The sequence below is a fragment of the Microplitis demolitor genome, chromosome 2 (assembly GCF_026212275.2).
Source record: "Microplitis demolitor isolate Queensland-Clemson2020A chromosome 2, iyMicDemo2.1a, whole genome shotgun sequence".
In the NCBI taxonomy this organism is placed as follows: domain Eukaryota; kingdom Metazoa; phylum Arthropoda; class Insecta; order Hymenoptera; family Braconidae; genus Microplitis; species Microplitis demolitor.
In genome coordinates this window covers 8,110,008-8,128,557 of record NC_068546.1, presented here as the reverse complement: position 1 = coordinate 8,128,557, position 18,550 = coordinate 8,110,008, and the positions used below count along the sequence as shown (strand labels likewise).

General features: G+C 29.2%; 1 protein-coding gene across 4 annotated transcripts in view; it reads left to right on the top strand.

Annotated features, from left to right (window-relative positions):
- LOC103569416 (zinc finger matrin-type protein 5) overlaps positions 1–18,550 on the top strand; it is a 54,554-nt gene that overhangs the window by 3,160 nt on the left and 32,844 nt on the right. For 2 of the 4 annotated variants that reach the window (XM_053743133.1, XM_053743132.1), the window contains exons 2-4: positions 15,781–15,935; positions 16,022–16,218; positions 17,624–17,761. In XM_053743133.1, coding sequence (XP_053599108.1) covers positions 16,092–16,218; positions 17,624–17,761 — 265 coding nt within the window. In that variant the 5' untranslated portion in view covers positions 15,781–15,935; positions 16,022–16,091. Of the gene's footprint in view, positions 1–8,901; positions 8,924–11,512; positions 11,764–15,780; positions 15,936–16,021; positions 16,219–17,623; positions 17,762–18,550 lie in introns of those variants that run through there. The other 2 variants (XM_053743134.1, XM_053743131.1) reach the window with 2 other exon arrangements.

Here is an 18,550-nt window from a genome sequence, read left to right as displayed (position 1 = left end):
GATATGGTATAAAATTCAGAACGAGCAAAAATAAGTTCTTTGAATTTTATTATACTTTGACGTCGGATATCTTGTGAATGGTTGAATTTATGCAAAAATCATAAAAGACCTTTTTTGTAGATCAGTAAATTTGCTACAAAATGTTTCAGAAGAGGTTTTTTGTGTCTTCATTTTTTCGGAAGTTATGTATTTTTTACCATGTTACTAAATGAAAAATCGAAAATTATCAATAGCCACCTCTAAATATCAACATTAAGAGCTCAAATTTTAACTGTCACCATATTTTAAGATACTCCTTCGATTTTTCAATGTTCATCAAAAGAATAAAAGTAGTCCCCTAATTTGAAACAGTCTAATGTATATATATGACATAAAGTGTGACTTATATAAATTAACAAAATAATAGAAATATAGCATTAGAATAATTATAACGTTGTTTCATGATGAGTAATAACGTCAGTTGTATTTATCGATTAAATATAAAATAATTATAGAGAAATACATATCTGATAGACTTGAATATTTAACCGGAAGATTGGACCCAAGTACAGGAAAATAGAATATAAATAACATAAGTATCAAGTAAATTCGTAATAGAATAGATACCCTCGCGGACCTGGAATCACTGTAAAATCACAGTGAGATTATAGTAAAAACATTGTGAGACCATGATGAAATTACAGTGAAATCACCGTGATTTGTGCCATTCGGTCACTGCAGTTTTATGGTTACCCTGATAGCCAAGTTGGCGAGAAACTGACGAGAAACTTGCAGTCGCAACTGGAACCAAGTTGATCGCCAACAGTTGGTACCTCCAATAGTTGATGGACATTTTCTGAGAAAGTTGGTGGCAAAAGTTGTAAATCCAAAAAGTTGACGATCACTTTCTGAGAAAGTTGGCGGTAACTTGTAGCCAAAAGTTGCAAAAGCTGAAGTTGTCGATAACTTGTCGTCAAGTTGGTCGGAAACTAATGAATGACCAACTTTTTCTCGATCAACTCGTGTTATCAGGGTGTCTCACAGTGATTTGATAGTGGTTTTAGAGTGATCTTATCATGTTATCACAGTCGATTCATAGTTACCTCACAGTGGTATTGCAGTGATTTTAGTGTGGTACCACAGCCAATTCACAGTAAATCCACAGTGAGTTTCCAGTAAACTTACAGTAAATTCACAGTGAATCCACACTGAATTTCCAGTAAACTTACAGTAAATTCACAGTGAATATACAGTAAATTTACAGTGAATATATAGTGAATTCACAGTAAATTTACAGTGAATATATAGTGAATTCACAGTGAATTTCCAATGAACTTACAGTAAATTCACCGTGAATTTACTGTAAGTTTACTGGAAATTCACTGTGGAAAAAAAATACAAAAAAATTATTAAAACCTACCATCATTTTTTTTCAAATAAAAAAAAAAACAAAAATTTTCAATGACTACCATTTTTTATTTTTTCTGTCATTCTATAATATCAAACTTTGAAGCTTTTTTTATTTTTTTCCATTAAGCTTATTTCTCAAAACACATCTTGAAAATTTTTAAGTGTTCAGAGGACTTTAAAATAAAAAAAAAAGAATACACACAAAAATTAAAAATGACCATCATGACACAAATATTCAGTTTATTTAAAAAAAGTACATAAAAAAGTTGAAGAATGTTTGAACAACTTTTTTTTTGCTATTCTAAAATCACCATAAAACTATAGGCAAATCATCATAAATTTTCTGTGGAATCATGGTGAAATCACTATTAATTTACTGTGAAATCATGGTGAAATCACCATTAATTTACTGTAGAATCATGGGGAAATTACCATCAATTTACTGCGAAATCATGGTAAAATCGTCATTAATTCACTGCGAAATCATGGTGAAAACACTATTGATTTACTGTGAAATCACCATTACTTTACTGTGAAATCATGGTGAAATCACCATAAATTTACTGTAAACTCGCAGTAAAATCATAGTGAAATCACTACTAAATCACCATGACAAAATGGCACAAAATCAATGTGAATTCACTATGAAATCACCGTAAATACACCGTCAAATTACGGTGAGAGTGAATTCACTGTGATTTCCCAGTGATTCCAAGTCCGCGAGGGATAAGTAAAGAACGTAGACGTGTAAGCTTACTGTATTATAGCAGAAAGTAGAATTGCATAAGTATATATATTTGGTAAAAAACGTAGATACAGGGTTGTCAGAAAATTTTTTTTTCGAAGTAACCGAGCCACAGAGCTCATCGAGTTACTAAAAAAAACACAGTGTGGCGCTGAAGTTGAAACTTAAAATAAGCGCCAATATTCAAATTCATTGTGTGTCAATTTTGTGAAGTATTGAATATAAGTATAAAATAATTGTATAATTAATAAACAAATGATTAAATTAGAGGTTTTCATTTTTCGTAAAAGAATAATAATTTCATATCTTAAAAAATAATAATTTTTCTTTTATTCAATAGTCCATAAGATTTACATATGGCATTTGTACTTTTATCTTTTTATATTTGATAAAGGTTTCTCAAATTATAGTTTTTTATTAATAATTTAGAATTTCTTATATTAGTACCATTATAACTTGATAAATTTTTTGAGAAGTTAAATCCTTAGTATTTTATATTCATTTGAGTAATATAATAAAACAATTATTATTACTATCACAAAGTCGTAAATATAATTATGGCCAATTCACAGCAAAAATCTAATTGACTAGGCCAAGTAATTATCGTTATTATAAAATTCTTAAAAGTAAAAAATACTTATGATTAATCAATTGTAAATATTCTATCAGCAAAGCAGAATTCTCACTTCAGTCATTACATTTTTTGAATATAAAAAATACGTTTGATTAATCTATTACAAGTTATTACGCTTAGTATCACAAATTTTCGATGCTAAAACATACTTATAATTAATATATAGCACTTTGTAATCGACTTAGATAAGTTCTTCGGTACAATACTCATTATTCTCATCATCATCATCTATACTCGCAATCAAAGTAATAGACTCCAGTAGGCCGTCATCAGTTTCAACTCGATTAGCTATGTCTATGGTTTTGATAGAGCTCTCATACATTTTACTATTAAATAATTTAAGCATATATTCTGGTGGTGCATATTTGGTTTCTGTTAACATTTTCTTTTGTTTTTTACTAAAGTGTCTGATACAATAGGTCATATATTTCATTGTTGACATGTCTGTGGATTCCTCCAGCAACAAAGAATAACTTTCCTCACCAAAATCTTCGAGTAGCTCTCTTAACATACCAGGCGCAATGGCATTCAGAATAATTTTTGAACATTTTGTTCGAAGTAATCTTAATTTGGTAAGCTGGCTTCCTTTACCTACTTCTTTAAGCATTTCACACAGGTGGTCGACACTTTTTAAAGAGCCATGAGCAGCATTATTTAAAACTAATTTTAATGCATCATTTACATTAGATACTCCTAAAATAATTAAAAGATCATTAACATTAATGTTCATAAGAACATGTATAAAATATTATTGTTATAGACACTGTTTTAAATTTTACTGGGTAGATATACAAGTACATATATTGTATAAGTATGTGGTGAGCATACCCTCGCAGTTTTGCGAATGCCGTAAAAATGCCGTAAATTTTCGGGATTTATGTACATGCTGTAAATTTACCGTAATAATTTGGTATTAAAATGGTTATTTTGGCCAGTTTTTTTCGGGTGTCATCTTTTTGTCCTAACAACCAGTTCTTTCGAGTCGAAAAGTATTTCGATTGAATATTATTTCCGGTATAGTTAAGAGTCAAATGATCTTAATAATGACTGTATTTATTTATAGTGGATGTTTGAGACAGATTTGTATTTAGTCAGTTGCATTTAATGTTGTTTCCTTTAAATACAGATGGCTGATAGTAACAGTACGAGATGGTGACTTAGTAATGTAGAAAGATGTCAAATTATGAACAGTTGTACATCTAACTGATGTTATGTATTTGCATACAGTGATTAAGTCGGACATAAAATGTTACATGTGTATTTGTTGCTATCATGAAAAATAGTCACTAATCTATTAAAAAAACGATAATTTAATGCATTAGTATTTTATACTTTTTTTAAAATGAGTCAAATAAATTGCGAGCAGTTTGCTGATAATGCCAGTTGAATTTTTGTCTAGCCTTATTTAAGTTTACAATAATTTCGAGTCAGCGATTGTATGTTGCCAACATACTTGGTAGCATCGAAAGTTGTAGCAAGTGGAGGTTTATGCTCGTGCAATTTAGTGGTAGCAGTATATTATACCAAATTAACTTTATACTAGAGTATACAGCGGTACCAACTTTTTTAATTTTTAAATCTCTGAAGGTAAGGTAGATCTCGAAAGGTAACTCTAACATTATACGCGGGTAGGGATCGGAATAAGAAAATTTAAATTCATATAAAATTTCTATTAAAACATTTATTAACAAAAATAAAGACATTAAAATTTACGACTATCATTAAAGATTGTTATTTTGATAACTGTATTTTATATTTTCTTAAAAATAGATAATTTAATTAACATATTTTTTAATAATTTAAAATATTTTATTGTCATAATATAATTTTTACTTTATTTGAAAAATTTAATTATTTACACATAAGTTACATAACAAAAAAATAATAGTTAATTGAAAAAAAGAAAATTATAAATTATAAAATAATTAATTTACTAATTATATCAATATTATTCAAATAAAATATTAGTCTTCACTTTCTATCCATAAATAATAAATAAATTATTTAAAGAAAAAAAAAAATTCGGCAACAAAATGCCCAACATTATCAAAAAAATTTACTTAAATCATTCCTTTAACGATACAAAAACATAAAATAAATTTCACAAAGTGTAACATTTTAATTTCTTAAATTATTCAATTTGGCGTGAAATACGCTAGAATTGAACACTCTCCAAAAAAAGTTTCTTATCGCTTTTTGATACATCCATTCTTTTAAAAGTTATTTAAGCTTGATGTCTAATTTATATTAAATTTTTAGATGTTTTAACTTTTCCGGCGAAACTATCAGACTTATTACAAAATATAATGAAACCTTCTTTGTAGACAATTTTATTCTCTAAGAACTATTTCTAATGAAGTTCTTCGGATTCCGCATTGTTTTCTACTTCTTTTTATTTTAATGTCAAGCACGTAAAAAAATAGTCTTCTGTTCGATTTTAAAAGCTTGGCATAAAAACGAAAATAACTAGGAAACAATGCGGAATTCGAAAAAACTTTATTGGAAATAATTTGTAAGGCATAGAATTGTCTAAAAAAAATGTCCCGTGATATTTTGTGATAAATCTGATACTTTCGCCAAAAAAATGACAAAATTCTGAAAATTTAATTTAAATTCGACTTCACGCTCAAATAACTTTCGAATAATTGGATTTATAAAAAAAAAATGATAGATTACGTTTCTTGTAGAGCATTCAATTCTCAACAAAATTATGTCTGCAGATTTTTCCTACGGCGAATTGTTAGCTAGTAGGACTGCACATCTAAATCAGCATAACCGATTAAAAAAGTTAAGTAGGCTAATTAGCTGGCTTGCTCGTCAGCTTAGCTAATTTAACAGATTAACTTCATTAGCTTGGCTAAGCAGCCAAATGCTTCACCGGTTGATGTATTTCCAATAGATTTTCTAAAATAACTCTTAGCTAATAAGCCATGGAAATTTGAGTTAACCGGTGAAGCATTTGAGCGTGAAGTCGAATTTAAATTAAATTTTCAGAATTTTGTCATTTTTTTGGCGAAAGTATCAGATTTATCACAAAATATCACGGCACATTTTTTTTAGACAATTCTATGCCTTACAAATTAATTCCAATAAAGTTTTTTCGAATTCCGCATTGTTTCCTAGTTATTTTCGTTTTTATGCCAAGCTTTTAAAATCGAACAGAAGACTATTTTTTTACGTGCTTGACATTAAAATATAAAGAAGTAGAAAACAATGCGGAATCCGAAAAACTTCATTAGAAATAGTTCTTAGAGAATAAAATTGTCTACAAAGAAGGTTTCATTATATTTTGTAATAAGTCTGATAGTTTCGCCGGAAAAGTTAAAACATCTGAAAATTTAATATAAATTAGACATCAAGCTTAAATAACTTTTAAAAGAATGGATGTATCAAAAAGCGATAAGAGACTTTTTTTGGAGAGTGTTCAATTCTAGCGTATTTCACGCCAAATTGAATAATTTAAGAAATTAAAATGTTACACTTGGTGAAATTTATTTTATGTTTTTGTATCGTTAAAGGAATGATTTAAGTAAATTTTTTTGATAATGTTGGGCATTTTGTTGCCGAATTTTTTTTTTTCTTTAAATAATTTATTTATTATTTATGGATAGAAAGTGAAGACTAATATTTTATTTGAATAATATTGATATAATTAGTAAATTAATTATTTTATAATTTATAATTTTCTTTTTTTCAATTAACTATTATTTTTTAACTTCCCGCTAAGAAAATCGACGATTTTCAAAAATTTCGGGAAGTTATTGTTTTCACCCCGATTTTCGAAAATCGAGTTTTCATCAGATGTCGACGTTTTGACGTCCTATGAAGCTATTCTGACTATTTTTAGAATGATGTCCGCGCGCGCGCGCGCGCGCGTGTGTGTGTGTGTGTGTGTGTGTGTGTGTGTGTGTGTGTGTGTGTGTGTGTGTGTGTGTGTGTATGTAAACTCTTTGTAACTTTTGAACTAATAAATCGATTTGGACGGTTGCGGTGGCAATTGAAAGAGCTTGTTGGCCTTCAACTTTTCAGAAAATTTCAAATTATTTGATCGAATAGACTCGAAAATATTGGCGAATTACGAAAAAAAAAAAAATTTTTTTTTTAGTTTTTTATTGATTTCTCAAAAACAACTTATACGATCGACTTCAAAATCTAATCAGCTCTAGAACTCAATAAAACGCGTCGATTGCCTTGTCAACTATCAAAATCAATTGATTACTTCGAAAGATATCGGCGTTGAAATGTTAAAAAAATAATATTTTATGTTATTTGTTCCGGATAAATCACAATATAACATACTAAAATGTACCTGATATCATACCAACTCATCTTTTTTATAGTTTCTTTTGATCATATAATGTCATCGAACTTGGTTTTTAGTTTAAATCATATTATCAACAAAAAAATCGATAAAACGTAGTTTTTAATATTTTTATCGGATATTTCATATTTTATTGTTTCTTACATGAGTCAAAACTTATTTAAATCTTGATTTTGATCCCTGACATTGATTTCTGCCTCAATACACTTATTTTACTGAACATAATCAGGAACTAAATTTTAAAAACCGCTTCATTGATGATTTTCGATTCTTAAATTTTCAAACTTCAGCATAACAGGTAACTTGTTAGAGCTTGAAAAGATCATAAAAAAACAATTGCATGTGATAGCATTTTCGAGCTCGCAGAGCTCGAAAATATATCTACACTAATGTTTTCGAGCTCTTTGAGGTCGAAAACAGCGGGAAGTTTTGGGGCCGGCCCGCAGGGTCAACCGACGCCCAGATTTTTTGTTATGTAACTTATGTGTAAATAATTAAATTTTTCAAATAAAGTAAAAATTATATTATGACAATAAAATATTTTAAATTATTAAAAAATATGTTAATTAAATTATCTATTTTTAAGAAAATATAAAATACAGTTATCAAAATAACAATCTTTAATGATAGTCGTAAATTTTAATGTCTTTATTTTTGTTAATAAATGTTTTAATAGAAATTTTATATGAATTTAAATTTTCTTATTCCGATCCCTACCCGCGTATAATGTTAGAGTTACCTTTCGAGATCTACCTTACCTTCAGAGATTTAAAAATTAAAAAAGTTGGTACCGCTGTATACTCTAGTATAAAGTTAATTTGGTATAATATACTGCTACCACTAAATTGCACGAGCATAAACCTCCACTTGCTACAACTTTCGATGCTACCAAGTATGTTGGCAACATACAATCGCTGACTCGAAATTATTGTAAACTTAAATAAGGCTAGACAAAAATTCAACTGGCATTATCAGCAAACTGCTCGCAATTTATTTGACTCATTTTAAAAAAAGTATAAAATACTAATGCATTAAATTATCGTTTTTTTAATAGATTAGTGACTATTTTTCATGATAGCAACAAATACACATGTAACATTTTATGTCCGACTTAATCACTGTATGCAAATACATAACATCAGTTAGATGTACAACTGTTCATAATTTGACATCTTTCTACATTACTAAGTCACCATCTCGTACTGTTACTATCAGCCATCTGTATTTAAAGGAAACAACATTAAATGCAACTGACTAAATACAAATCTGTCTCAAACATCCACTAGAAATAAATACAGTCATTATTAAGATCATTTGACTCTTAACTATACCGGAAATAATATTCAATCGAAATACTTTTCGACTCGAAAGAACTGGTTGTTAGGACAAAAAGATGGCACCCTTTTTTTCCTGCAGTTATGCCATATACTTACTGCACTTATGCTGTAAAGTTACCAGATTACTACAGTAATATTACTATAAAAATGCCTAACTTTTACCGAAAAAATGCTGTAAAAAAACTATAACAATACCGAACTTTTACCAAAAAAATGCTCTAAAAAAACTGTAAAAATGCCGAACTTTTACCAATAAAATGCTGTGTAAAAACTATAATACGATAATGTAGTAATAATAAAATCGTTGTTTTTGTGATAATAATACCGTCAGTATCCTGCAATTTCGCCAGATTTACACTGATAAAAAAGAAAATTGTAAAAAAATATGGTTTTATTTTTTGTTCGCTTCTGCATTTACAATCATTGAAAATGTGCAAAATGTAATATTTTTTATTTTATTTTATTGGTTCACACAATTTTTACTCAAACAAAAACATGTAAGTCAAAATAACTATCTGTGAAAATTGATGTTTTCAATTTTCTTAAGTTTGTTTGTATCCATCTGAATACAATTAGTAACATATTTCAAGTAAGTGATTTGGCATAATGGCTACCAGATCAGACTTTGAATAAATAGGTCTCGGGATCGAGTCCACGAGTTAACGGGTGTTTTTATTTATTATTTTTTTTTTTTTTTCATGACAGTTGTTTAATATATAACTTTATAAGGTTCTATATAATTATATAAAATTATATATAACTGAATAAAATTTTATATAATTATATATACATTTTTTTACGGGTAGAACGGTTTCATGCTGCAAAAATGCCGAAAATATACTATAAATATGCTGTATAATTACTGTTTTAATTCTGTGAAAATACCGTATTTTTTCTGTTTTATAACCGTAAATATTAGGAATTTATTTTGTAAATTTTTGGTAATAATGCGGCAAAAACACTGGCTAAAATAACTCGAGTAATACCATATTTATGCAGTACTTATACCGTATAATTCCGGTATTATTTCAGTATTTCCAAAACCGCGAGGGTAAGAATAGTGGAAGAAGTTGGAGAGTGAAGAATCAGAGAAACTCTAAAGTTTCTTTATGTAACTTAAAAATTCTGAATAACTTTAAAATTGGGTGCTAGTATTCAATTATTCATAATCGAATACAATCAAAACTAGACAATTGATGTCATCAATTAATCGTCCATGAACAATCGATTAATCGAAAAATCAATTAATTTCAGCAAAAAAAAGCAGTTTTTTTCTTAATTAACTGGATAGTTGTACAATCGATAATTCAACAATGGATTGAGAAAGTCGATTTTAAAATTTGAATTTGAAGCTCAATATTGCTATGAAAAAAAGGTTTATTAATAAAAAGCTAAAAAATAATAATAACGGCGCCAAAATTAAAAAAAAATCGGTATGTCGGTTGACCCTGCGGGCCAGCCCCAAAACTTCCCGCCTATTTCGAGCTCCTTGAGCTCAGAAAATTGTTGTAGACACATTTTCTCTTCGAGCTCGAAAATACTTTCGTATGCCTTTGTTTTCGAAAGAAAACGTTTTTTACGATTTTTTCTCAAACGATATTTCTTGAACGAATAAACCGATTAAGACGTTCAAGGCGACAATCGACATGTTTTATTGAGTTCTATAACTGATCAGATTTTTGAATTGATTCATCAAGTCGTTTTTGAAATACTTTCAAAATACTAAAAAAAAAAAAATTTGGAATTAATCGGGTCAGTCATTTCAAAAATATTTGGAAAAAACCATTATCCATAATTTCTTTCTCCCGCGATATCTCTCGAACAAATTAACCGATTGAGATGTCTAAGGCGGCAATCGGCGCGTTTTATTGACTTCTAGAGCTGATTAAAATTTGAAATCGATCGCGTCAGTCGTTTCAAAAATATTTGAAAATAAAACCATTTTTAACCATTTCTTTCTCCCGCGATAACTCTCAAACGAATTATCCGATTTTGATGTTTGAGGTGGCAATCGACGCGTTTTATTGAGTACTAGAGCTGATTAGATTTTGAAGTCGATCGTATGAGTCGTTTCTGAGAAATCAATAAAAAACTAAAAAAAAAATTTTTTCTTTTTTCGTAATTCGCAAATATTTTCGAGTCTATTCGATCAAATGATCTGAAATTGTCAGGAAAGTTGACGGCCAACAAGCTCTTTCGATTGCCACCTCAACCATCCAAATCGATTCATTAGTTCAAAAGTTACAAAGAGTTTACATACATACACACACACACACACACACACACACACACACACACACACACACACACACACACACACACACACACACACACACACACACACACACACACACACACACACACACACACACACACACACACACACACACACACACACACACACACACACACACACACACACACACACACACTCGGACATTATTCTGAAAATAGTCAGAATAGCTTCCTAGGACCTCAAAACGTCGACATCTGATGAAAACTCGATTTTCAAAAATCGGGGTGAAAACAATAACTTCCCGAAATTTTTGAAAATCATCGATTTTCTTAGCGGGAAGTTAAAAATAAAATTGCTTCTAACTCGAATTAAAATGGGACGAATTTAATAAATAAAAAGAAAAATATAACTAGTAATGTTTTATTACAAAAATTTTATTTTATGACCAATGATTTAATTATAATACTATTAAAGCAATAAGTAAACAAGGCTAAATCAATTTTAAGATGGACTGTCGTAATATAATAAATGATTTAAAAAAAAAAAAAAAATTTACAGAAGAACCGATTATTTGAGAGCAACGTTCAAGTTGTACAATCGACTCGCCAAAAATCGATTGTAACAATCGAATATTTTAAAGAAAAAACAAGTAAATAAACAAAATATTCAAAGGATTTGGAAGCTGGAACTTGAAGGTTATAAATGACGAAAAAAGTCTACGGTATTTTTTCTCGAACGAAGAATAATATTTTTGAATTTGAAGTAAAAGATTTTTATTTCCATAATAAACTTGAATAAAAGCTATTTTTGAAAACACCGATTTTAAAAAATCGTTTTTAAAAATTAAAATCGACTTTTTTCGATTAATCGAATCCTTAACAATCGATTAGAAAATATCGACAATCGAAACAAAAACATCGATTGTTCGATTAATCGAATTTGATGTAACAACATTAAATGGCAGGGCTTGGAATGTATAATACAAATGGTTTCGACCGTGTGACAAGTACATAAGTGCAACGGAGAAAAAACAAAACGTTAATTTAGAAGATTAGAAAGAGAGCTGCTTCATCGAAATATTTGGAATAAAATCTAAAATTTGTAAGTTAATTTGGTTAGGTTTATGTCAACATTGTCAGCCCTGATTAAATAACTGAATTCGACCGAATCAAAAATTTTAATTCTGTTAAGTTCGGTAAAAAGGAAGTTAAAAGAATTAAAATTTTAATTCTGTCGAAATTTTATTTCATGATCTAGATAAATAGTTCTCTCCATTCTAGACTATTATTTACTTAATTCAAATATGTTCATATTTCAACCAAAAATTTTACGTTCATATACCAAGAATGATAAATTCTAATGGCAAGAATTTGCTTTCGTGCACCAAGAAAATTTCTTGGCTGAAAGTCCCATCACCAAAAACCGAATCTTAACGTGCAGTAGGGATACGGGAGTCATAAGTAAGCTAAAAGTGAAGAGGGAAAAATCCCATTTGGGCTACTTGTATTTAAAAATGTTATTCCGTTTCAATCGTTCACCTCGGTTTTAGGCATAAAGCGTGAGATTTCCTCTCGAAGGGTCTTAGGCTTGAGTCCCATCTCTGACTAATTGATTTTTTTTTCAATATATCTAAGGCTTAACATTTCTTATCTTAAGAAAGGTTTTCTTATTCCAATAAAACCAACAATCTGCAGTCAAATAAGGTATTTCTTGAGTTAAGACTGAGGTCTTAATACCTATTCTTCAGCTGAAATAAAAATTTCTTGTCCTAAGAAACTTTCCTTGATTCTAGAATTTCAAGTTTTAATTCAAAAATTTTGCTGTTTTAAATTAAGAAATTTTAAGCAGAATAACATCTTCTATCAAGGATTTCATTTCTTCAAGTAAAACTTTTTCTTCTTCACTTAAATTCAGTAACGTTCAAAATCTGAATCAGAAATTCGCGGATTATTTCCGAAATAAACACAAGCAAATCAATTTAAAAAATGCTAACACGGTTTAATTTAAAATGATAATCAGAAAAACAACAATTATTTCGTAATAAAACAGAATAAAACCGATTTGAATATTTTGAATCTGTTTTTATTCAGTTCAATTTGGAGGTTAATTTGATTTTGTTTAATATTTTGAACAATGAATGAGGAATTTGTGAAAATGGATGAGGATAAATATCATGGATATATTATCCTTCTTATGCTTTTACCACGCTTTTACCATGTGTTTACCATGCGTTTTCTTCTCGCAAATCTCACATCCGACTCCGCCGCCCATCTTTAATTTGGAGTCAGAACCAGAAATTTGAGAATTATTTTTGAATAAAACAGAATTAAACCGAATAGAATTATTTGAATTCGTTTCAATTTGGATAAATTCTGCTTTTCCTGCCGAGTTAGACAGAATTCATTTTTAAGTTAGGTACCGAATTAACAGAATTTATTTGAATTATATAGAATTAAATATCAATTCTATTCAATTCGATCGAATTCAGTGATTTAATCAGGGAGATCGACGTTAGCATATATTTTTACTTACTTATAAATACGTAAGATTCATGCCTTTGAATATTTTTTTGAAATAATTTTTATAGCAACTGGAAACTGGGTCGTTATTTTTGAAGCGATAACCCTAGTTTTTTATATGTCAACATATGTAAAGATCTGTGTTCAAAACATTCCAAGAATGGAGCTTACGAGCCCCTTCGCGCTTACAATAAACGATAGGTTCTTATAGCTATGTATTAGGGTGTTAAAAAAAAAAACAATTTTTTTTCTTGTGGCATCCAAAAATCAAAAGTGTAACTGAAAATAAGAATTTTGGTACCAATTCGAGCTCTTAATAATGATATGAAAGTTTGCCTCAATCCATTTTTGTATTTTCCATTTAAATAACACGGGAAAAAAAACTTTTTTTTTTTTTTTAGAATCTTTTACACGGACAAAAAAATAGAAGTGGCTACTCTCTGGGATAGTACTGAGTACTTTCTGTAAAAAAAAACTCAGTCCTATCCAGAGAGTAGTGGATATAGTCTAGATAGCATACAGTACTGTCTGAAATTTTTTTTTTTTTTACAGAAAGTACTCAGTACTATCCCAGAGAGTAGCCACTACTATTTTTTTTCCGTATGGAATTCCGTAGGGAATTAGACTTCTTAATCAGGGGTGTAGCTCACAAACCAATCAACTGATTTTTATGCATGACGCACGAAAAAAATAGTTTTCCGATTGATTTTAAAAGTTTGACATTGAAATGAAAATAACTAGAAAACAATGCGAAATTTCGAAAAATTTTATTTGTTATAATTTGTAAGGAAAAAAATTATCTATAAAAAAGGTTCCAAGACATCTTGTGATCAGACTGACAGTTTCGCCGGAAAAGTAAAAAGATCTCAAAGCTTACTATAAATTTGACTTTGAGCTCAAATAACTTTTGAACAGTTGGATTTATCAAAAAATGATAAAATATTTTTTTGGTAGAGCGTTCAAGTTCCTACAAAAATATTTATCATGCATAAAAATCCGTTGATTGGTTTGTGAACTAGAAAATTCTAGAAAAAAAAAAAATTTTTTTTCCCGTGTTATTTAAATGGAAAATAGAAAAATAGATTGAGGCAAATCTTAATATTATTATTAAAAGCTCGGATTAATACCAAAATTTTTATTTTTAGGTATACTTTCAATTTTTGGAGACCATAAAATTTTTTTTTAAAACACCCTACTATATATACATTAGATTGATTAAAAAAAATGTCCATTTTTTTTTTTCTTAAAAAATTCTACGGAAAATACTGTTCGAGATAATTTACGAAAAAATATACTGTTAAAGTTTGAGCTCTTAATATTAATATTAATAACCACCTCATCGAAATTTTCGATTCCCCATTTGAATAACATACATGAGAAAATTTTTTTTTAAGGTTTGGAATTTTCTCACTCATCAGGGAATCAGTGTATTGGAAAAATCAATAAGTATTTTTGTTAAAAATTGAACGCTCTACAAATAAGGTCTCTTATCGTTTTCCAATAAATGTATTTTTTAAAAGTTATTCAAGGTCAAAGTTGGATTGATAGTAAATTTTAATATTATTTGACTTTTTCGGCGAAACTATTAGACTTATCTTAAAATGTTATGGGACCTTTTTTTGTAGATCATTTAATTTTCTACAAATTATCTATAACAAAATTTCCGAAAATTTTGAAAGTTCTTAAGTTATTTGCGTTTAAAGTAAGTAAATAAAATTGACCAGAAAAGAATTTCTTGGAACGAATTAACATTCAAACGCAAATAACTAAGGGGCTTTTAGGCATTTAGAAAATTTTGTAGAAAATAAGTTGTAGGAAGTGGAATGATCTACAAAAATCGGCCCTGTGCCAAAGCTAGGTTTCCCAGTGCTGGGCCAAATAGGGGCCCGTCGTTCAACTCTGGCAGCTCTTGCATAGGTGAATCCAACTTTGACCTCGACTAACTTTTAAAAATGAAATTTATCGAAAAATGATTGGAGACCTTATTTGTAGAGCATTTAATTTAAAAAAAAATACTTATTGTTATTTCCGATACACCGATTTTATGGTGAGTGATAAAATTCCAAACGTAAAAAGAATTTTTCCCATGTATGTTATTTAAATGGGGAATTGAAAATTGCAATAAGGCAGTTATTAATATTATTATTAACAGCTCAAATTTTAACAATATTGTTTTTTGTCATCTCAAACAATATTTTCCATATAATCTTTGAGAAAAAAAAAAAAAAAAAAAAAAAAATAGCCCATTTTTATGAATAAGTTTAATATATATCTACGGTATATTATGACACTTGTTATGAACGCATTTTCATTCTTATGAAATCTTTTATGAGAACTGATAAGAATATTTCATATTTTATAAGATATTTTTAGTGGGGCTATTCTTGTAACAATTATCCTTGACCTCAGCATAGAAACTTTATCTCAAAATTTAGGGTCATCATTTCATGAATAGGGCTCCAGAATCTAATTAGTGGCTTTCAAACATGAAAAATTTTTTCCGATAAGTGACACTGTTGTTATTACGCACAATCTTTACATCTATTATTGGTTATGTTGAGATTTATCTGTGCTTAAACTTGAATTTTTTTATTTTCAGGAAGAAAAAAAAATTCCTTAAAGCCATCAGTAAACATCTATAGGCATAGGTGGGAATTGTAATGCTTAGTTAGTATTTTCGATGTTCCCGATGTGCTGGCAACATAAATTAAATTGTCGTTTCGAAATCTAAGGGCCCATTAGGGGTGACGTCTTGTAAGTTTTTAACGTTTCGATAGAAATTTTCATGATGAAGATTAATCATTTTAAATTGTATTTGTCAATGATTTAAATTTTTTCAGATTTATAGCTACACTTTTTAGTTAGTGTTTCATTGAAAAAGTTACTTGAACTTGATAACTATAAAAATAAATGGGTAAGAGATATTATTGCGATTACTGTGACAGATCTTTTAAAGATGATCCAGAGGCTCGAAAAAAACATATATCCAGCTTACAGCACGTGAATAAACGATCTGAGTATTATCAGCAGTTTAAAGGTGATTTACACAGTTTTTTGTCATAGTTAATAATCGTGCATTAGTGGAGCTTGTCCTAGTTTTGCTTGTGAAAAATTTTCTATGATAATAAACAAAAATAATTGTGCATAATCTGGGTCAACCACATTTTTCGAAGTTCCAAGTGCTTACACCTTAAATCTCCATAATTAAATTTTTTCCCCGTGCTCAGCTACACGGCAGATTAAATTTTGTGTATGTATTTTGTCTTTAACACTACCCTGCTTAAAAAATCCGATAAATTCTCATAGCCAAGGTATAAGGCCCTATACTTAACTATAGCACTTCTCATAGAACTTATTCATTTTTATAAAATGTCTTTGGGAATTTATAAGAAACTATTAGATTCTATAAGATTTTCTAAACAGGGTAGATACCTATCTAGGACTCTCACTTTAAGTGTGTACATTTGATGAAAGTGACATTAAATCTTGCTAATTTTCAAAAATAAATTTTCAAATATATAATTGAAATTTTTATATAATACCATAAGATGGACGGTGGAGTTCATTCTCGAAAATTAGTTGTTATTTCCTCACTTTTATGGTGTACAACAGCTCACCTAACATTGAGATGCAAGTAGTTTGAATGTTATCCGCCTTCCTCTACTAGTATAATGTTGGGTTGAAGACCGCAACACAGTTTTAGCTCGATGCGTATTAGTATATGGCGTAGTCCAAGGCAAGAGTACGTTAAAATGCCCTTGCTGATGAGAACGTTAACGTACTCAGAACAAAACTACTACTTACTATGGGACATAGATATATAACTTAAGTTTTGGTGGTTGAATTAAGAGTCAATGCACAGAAAAGTAAGAAAATCATGTCAACTAGTGCATTGTATCACGGGACTCAAAAATCTCAAAAATAATCTTAAAAATAAGCATATTTTATATCATTGATATACACTTACAGATTATTGATGTTTATATAACACCAAATGAAGCAAATGTATCTTTAATCCAGAGACAAATACTTGCTGTTGAAATCGGTTTCATAGCAATTTGCCTAATATTGGATTTTCGCTTTCAGAAATACCTGTTGACCCTACTTCTAAACCATTACCTAAACAAAAATATTAAAGAAAAATCATAATCGCGTAAGATACAGAATTTAAAGGTTTATCGAAATTTAAAAAATTGGAAAATCAATCTATCGTCTTTGGCTATCATGTTGAGTGTTACATGTAAACATAAACTAATTATTGGTATAACATTTTTTGAACTGGTATAACAGTTTTTGAACTGACGCATAGAAGTAATTAAATAGAATAAATTTTAAATATATCCCAAAGAGATAATTGTTCAAGCCAAAAAAGGATACAGTCCACCTATACCCATAAATTAAATCAATAGTTTCATTACGTAAAGTTCTGTATGTATTTTTAGATCCGCAAGATATTCTTGAAGATGAATCGTGGAAAATAACATGCAAAAAACTTTTTACTAGTGGTGAATGTGCGTTTGGGAACAATTGTAAGTTTTCCCATTATTCACCTCTAATGATCCAAGAGCTCGAAAAAATTGGTAAGTTCATCAACTAAAAACTTTTATTAATATTTTTTTCGAGCATACATTTGCGTACTTTTCTTTTATCGCATTAAAGTGTCCCTAACGGACCCAATTTACCGTATTTTACTATGAAGTTTACCGTTGATTTACCGTAAATTTACAGTAGGTTCATTGTAATTTTCAATAAATGTTAGCGTATTCTCACGGACCTAATTTACTGTAAATTTACGGTATTTTACGGTTACTTTAATTTCATAAAGTCTAATTATAATTTCGTGGTTTCACATATACCTGAAGATCGGAACGTTTTTCGCGTACCGAAAATAGAAAAAATGATGTAATTTAACTGCTTAAGGGGTAGTTCCGGAGGTTGGGGCCGGCCTAAGATTTTTGGCTAGCATACCAGCATCTATATAAGAAAATTTCTGAAATCTAGTTATTGAGTAGATTTTTTTGAAAATTTAGGTATTGTATTTGTCTTCATGGTCGATTTTTAAGGAATTTTGTCATAAGATATCATATTTGGTTGAGTAGAGTTCAAAAATACCATTCGTTGAAAAATTTATGTATGTATATATATATATTATAACACAAAATCTAAGCATACGTTAATACGCTAAATTTTGCGCTACAACTTCGTTCTCTGACCTTAGCCTCCAGTTTCAATACGAATAGGACGCCAGGTAATTTTTATCACTGGAATCACCAAACCAGTAAATCTTAATCATTAGATAAATTTTTGATCTGTGGAACTATCTCAAAACCACGCATAAATAAAAACTGGATAATTTTTGATCTGTGGAA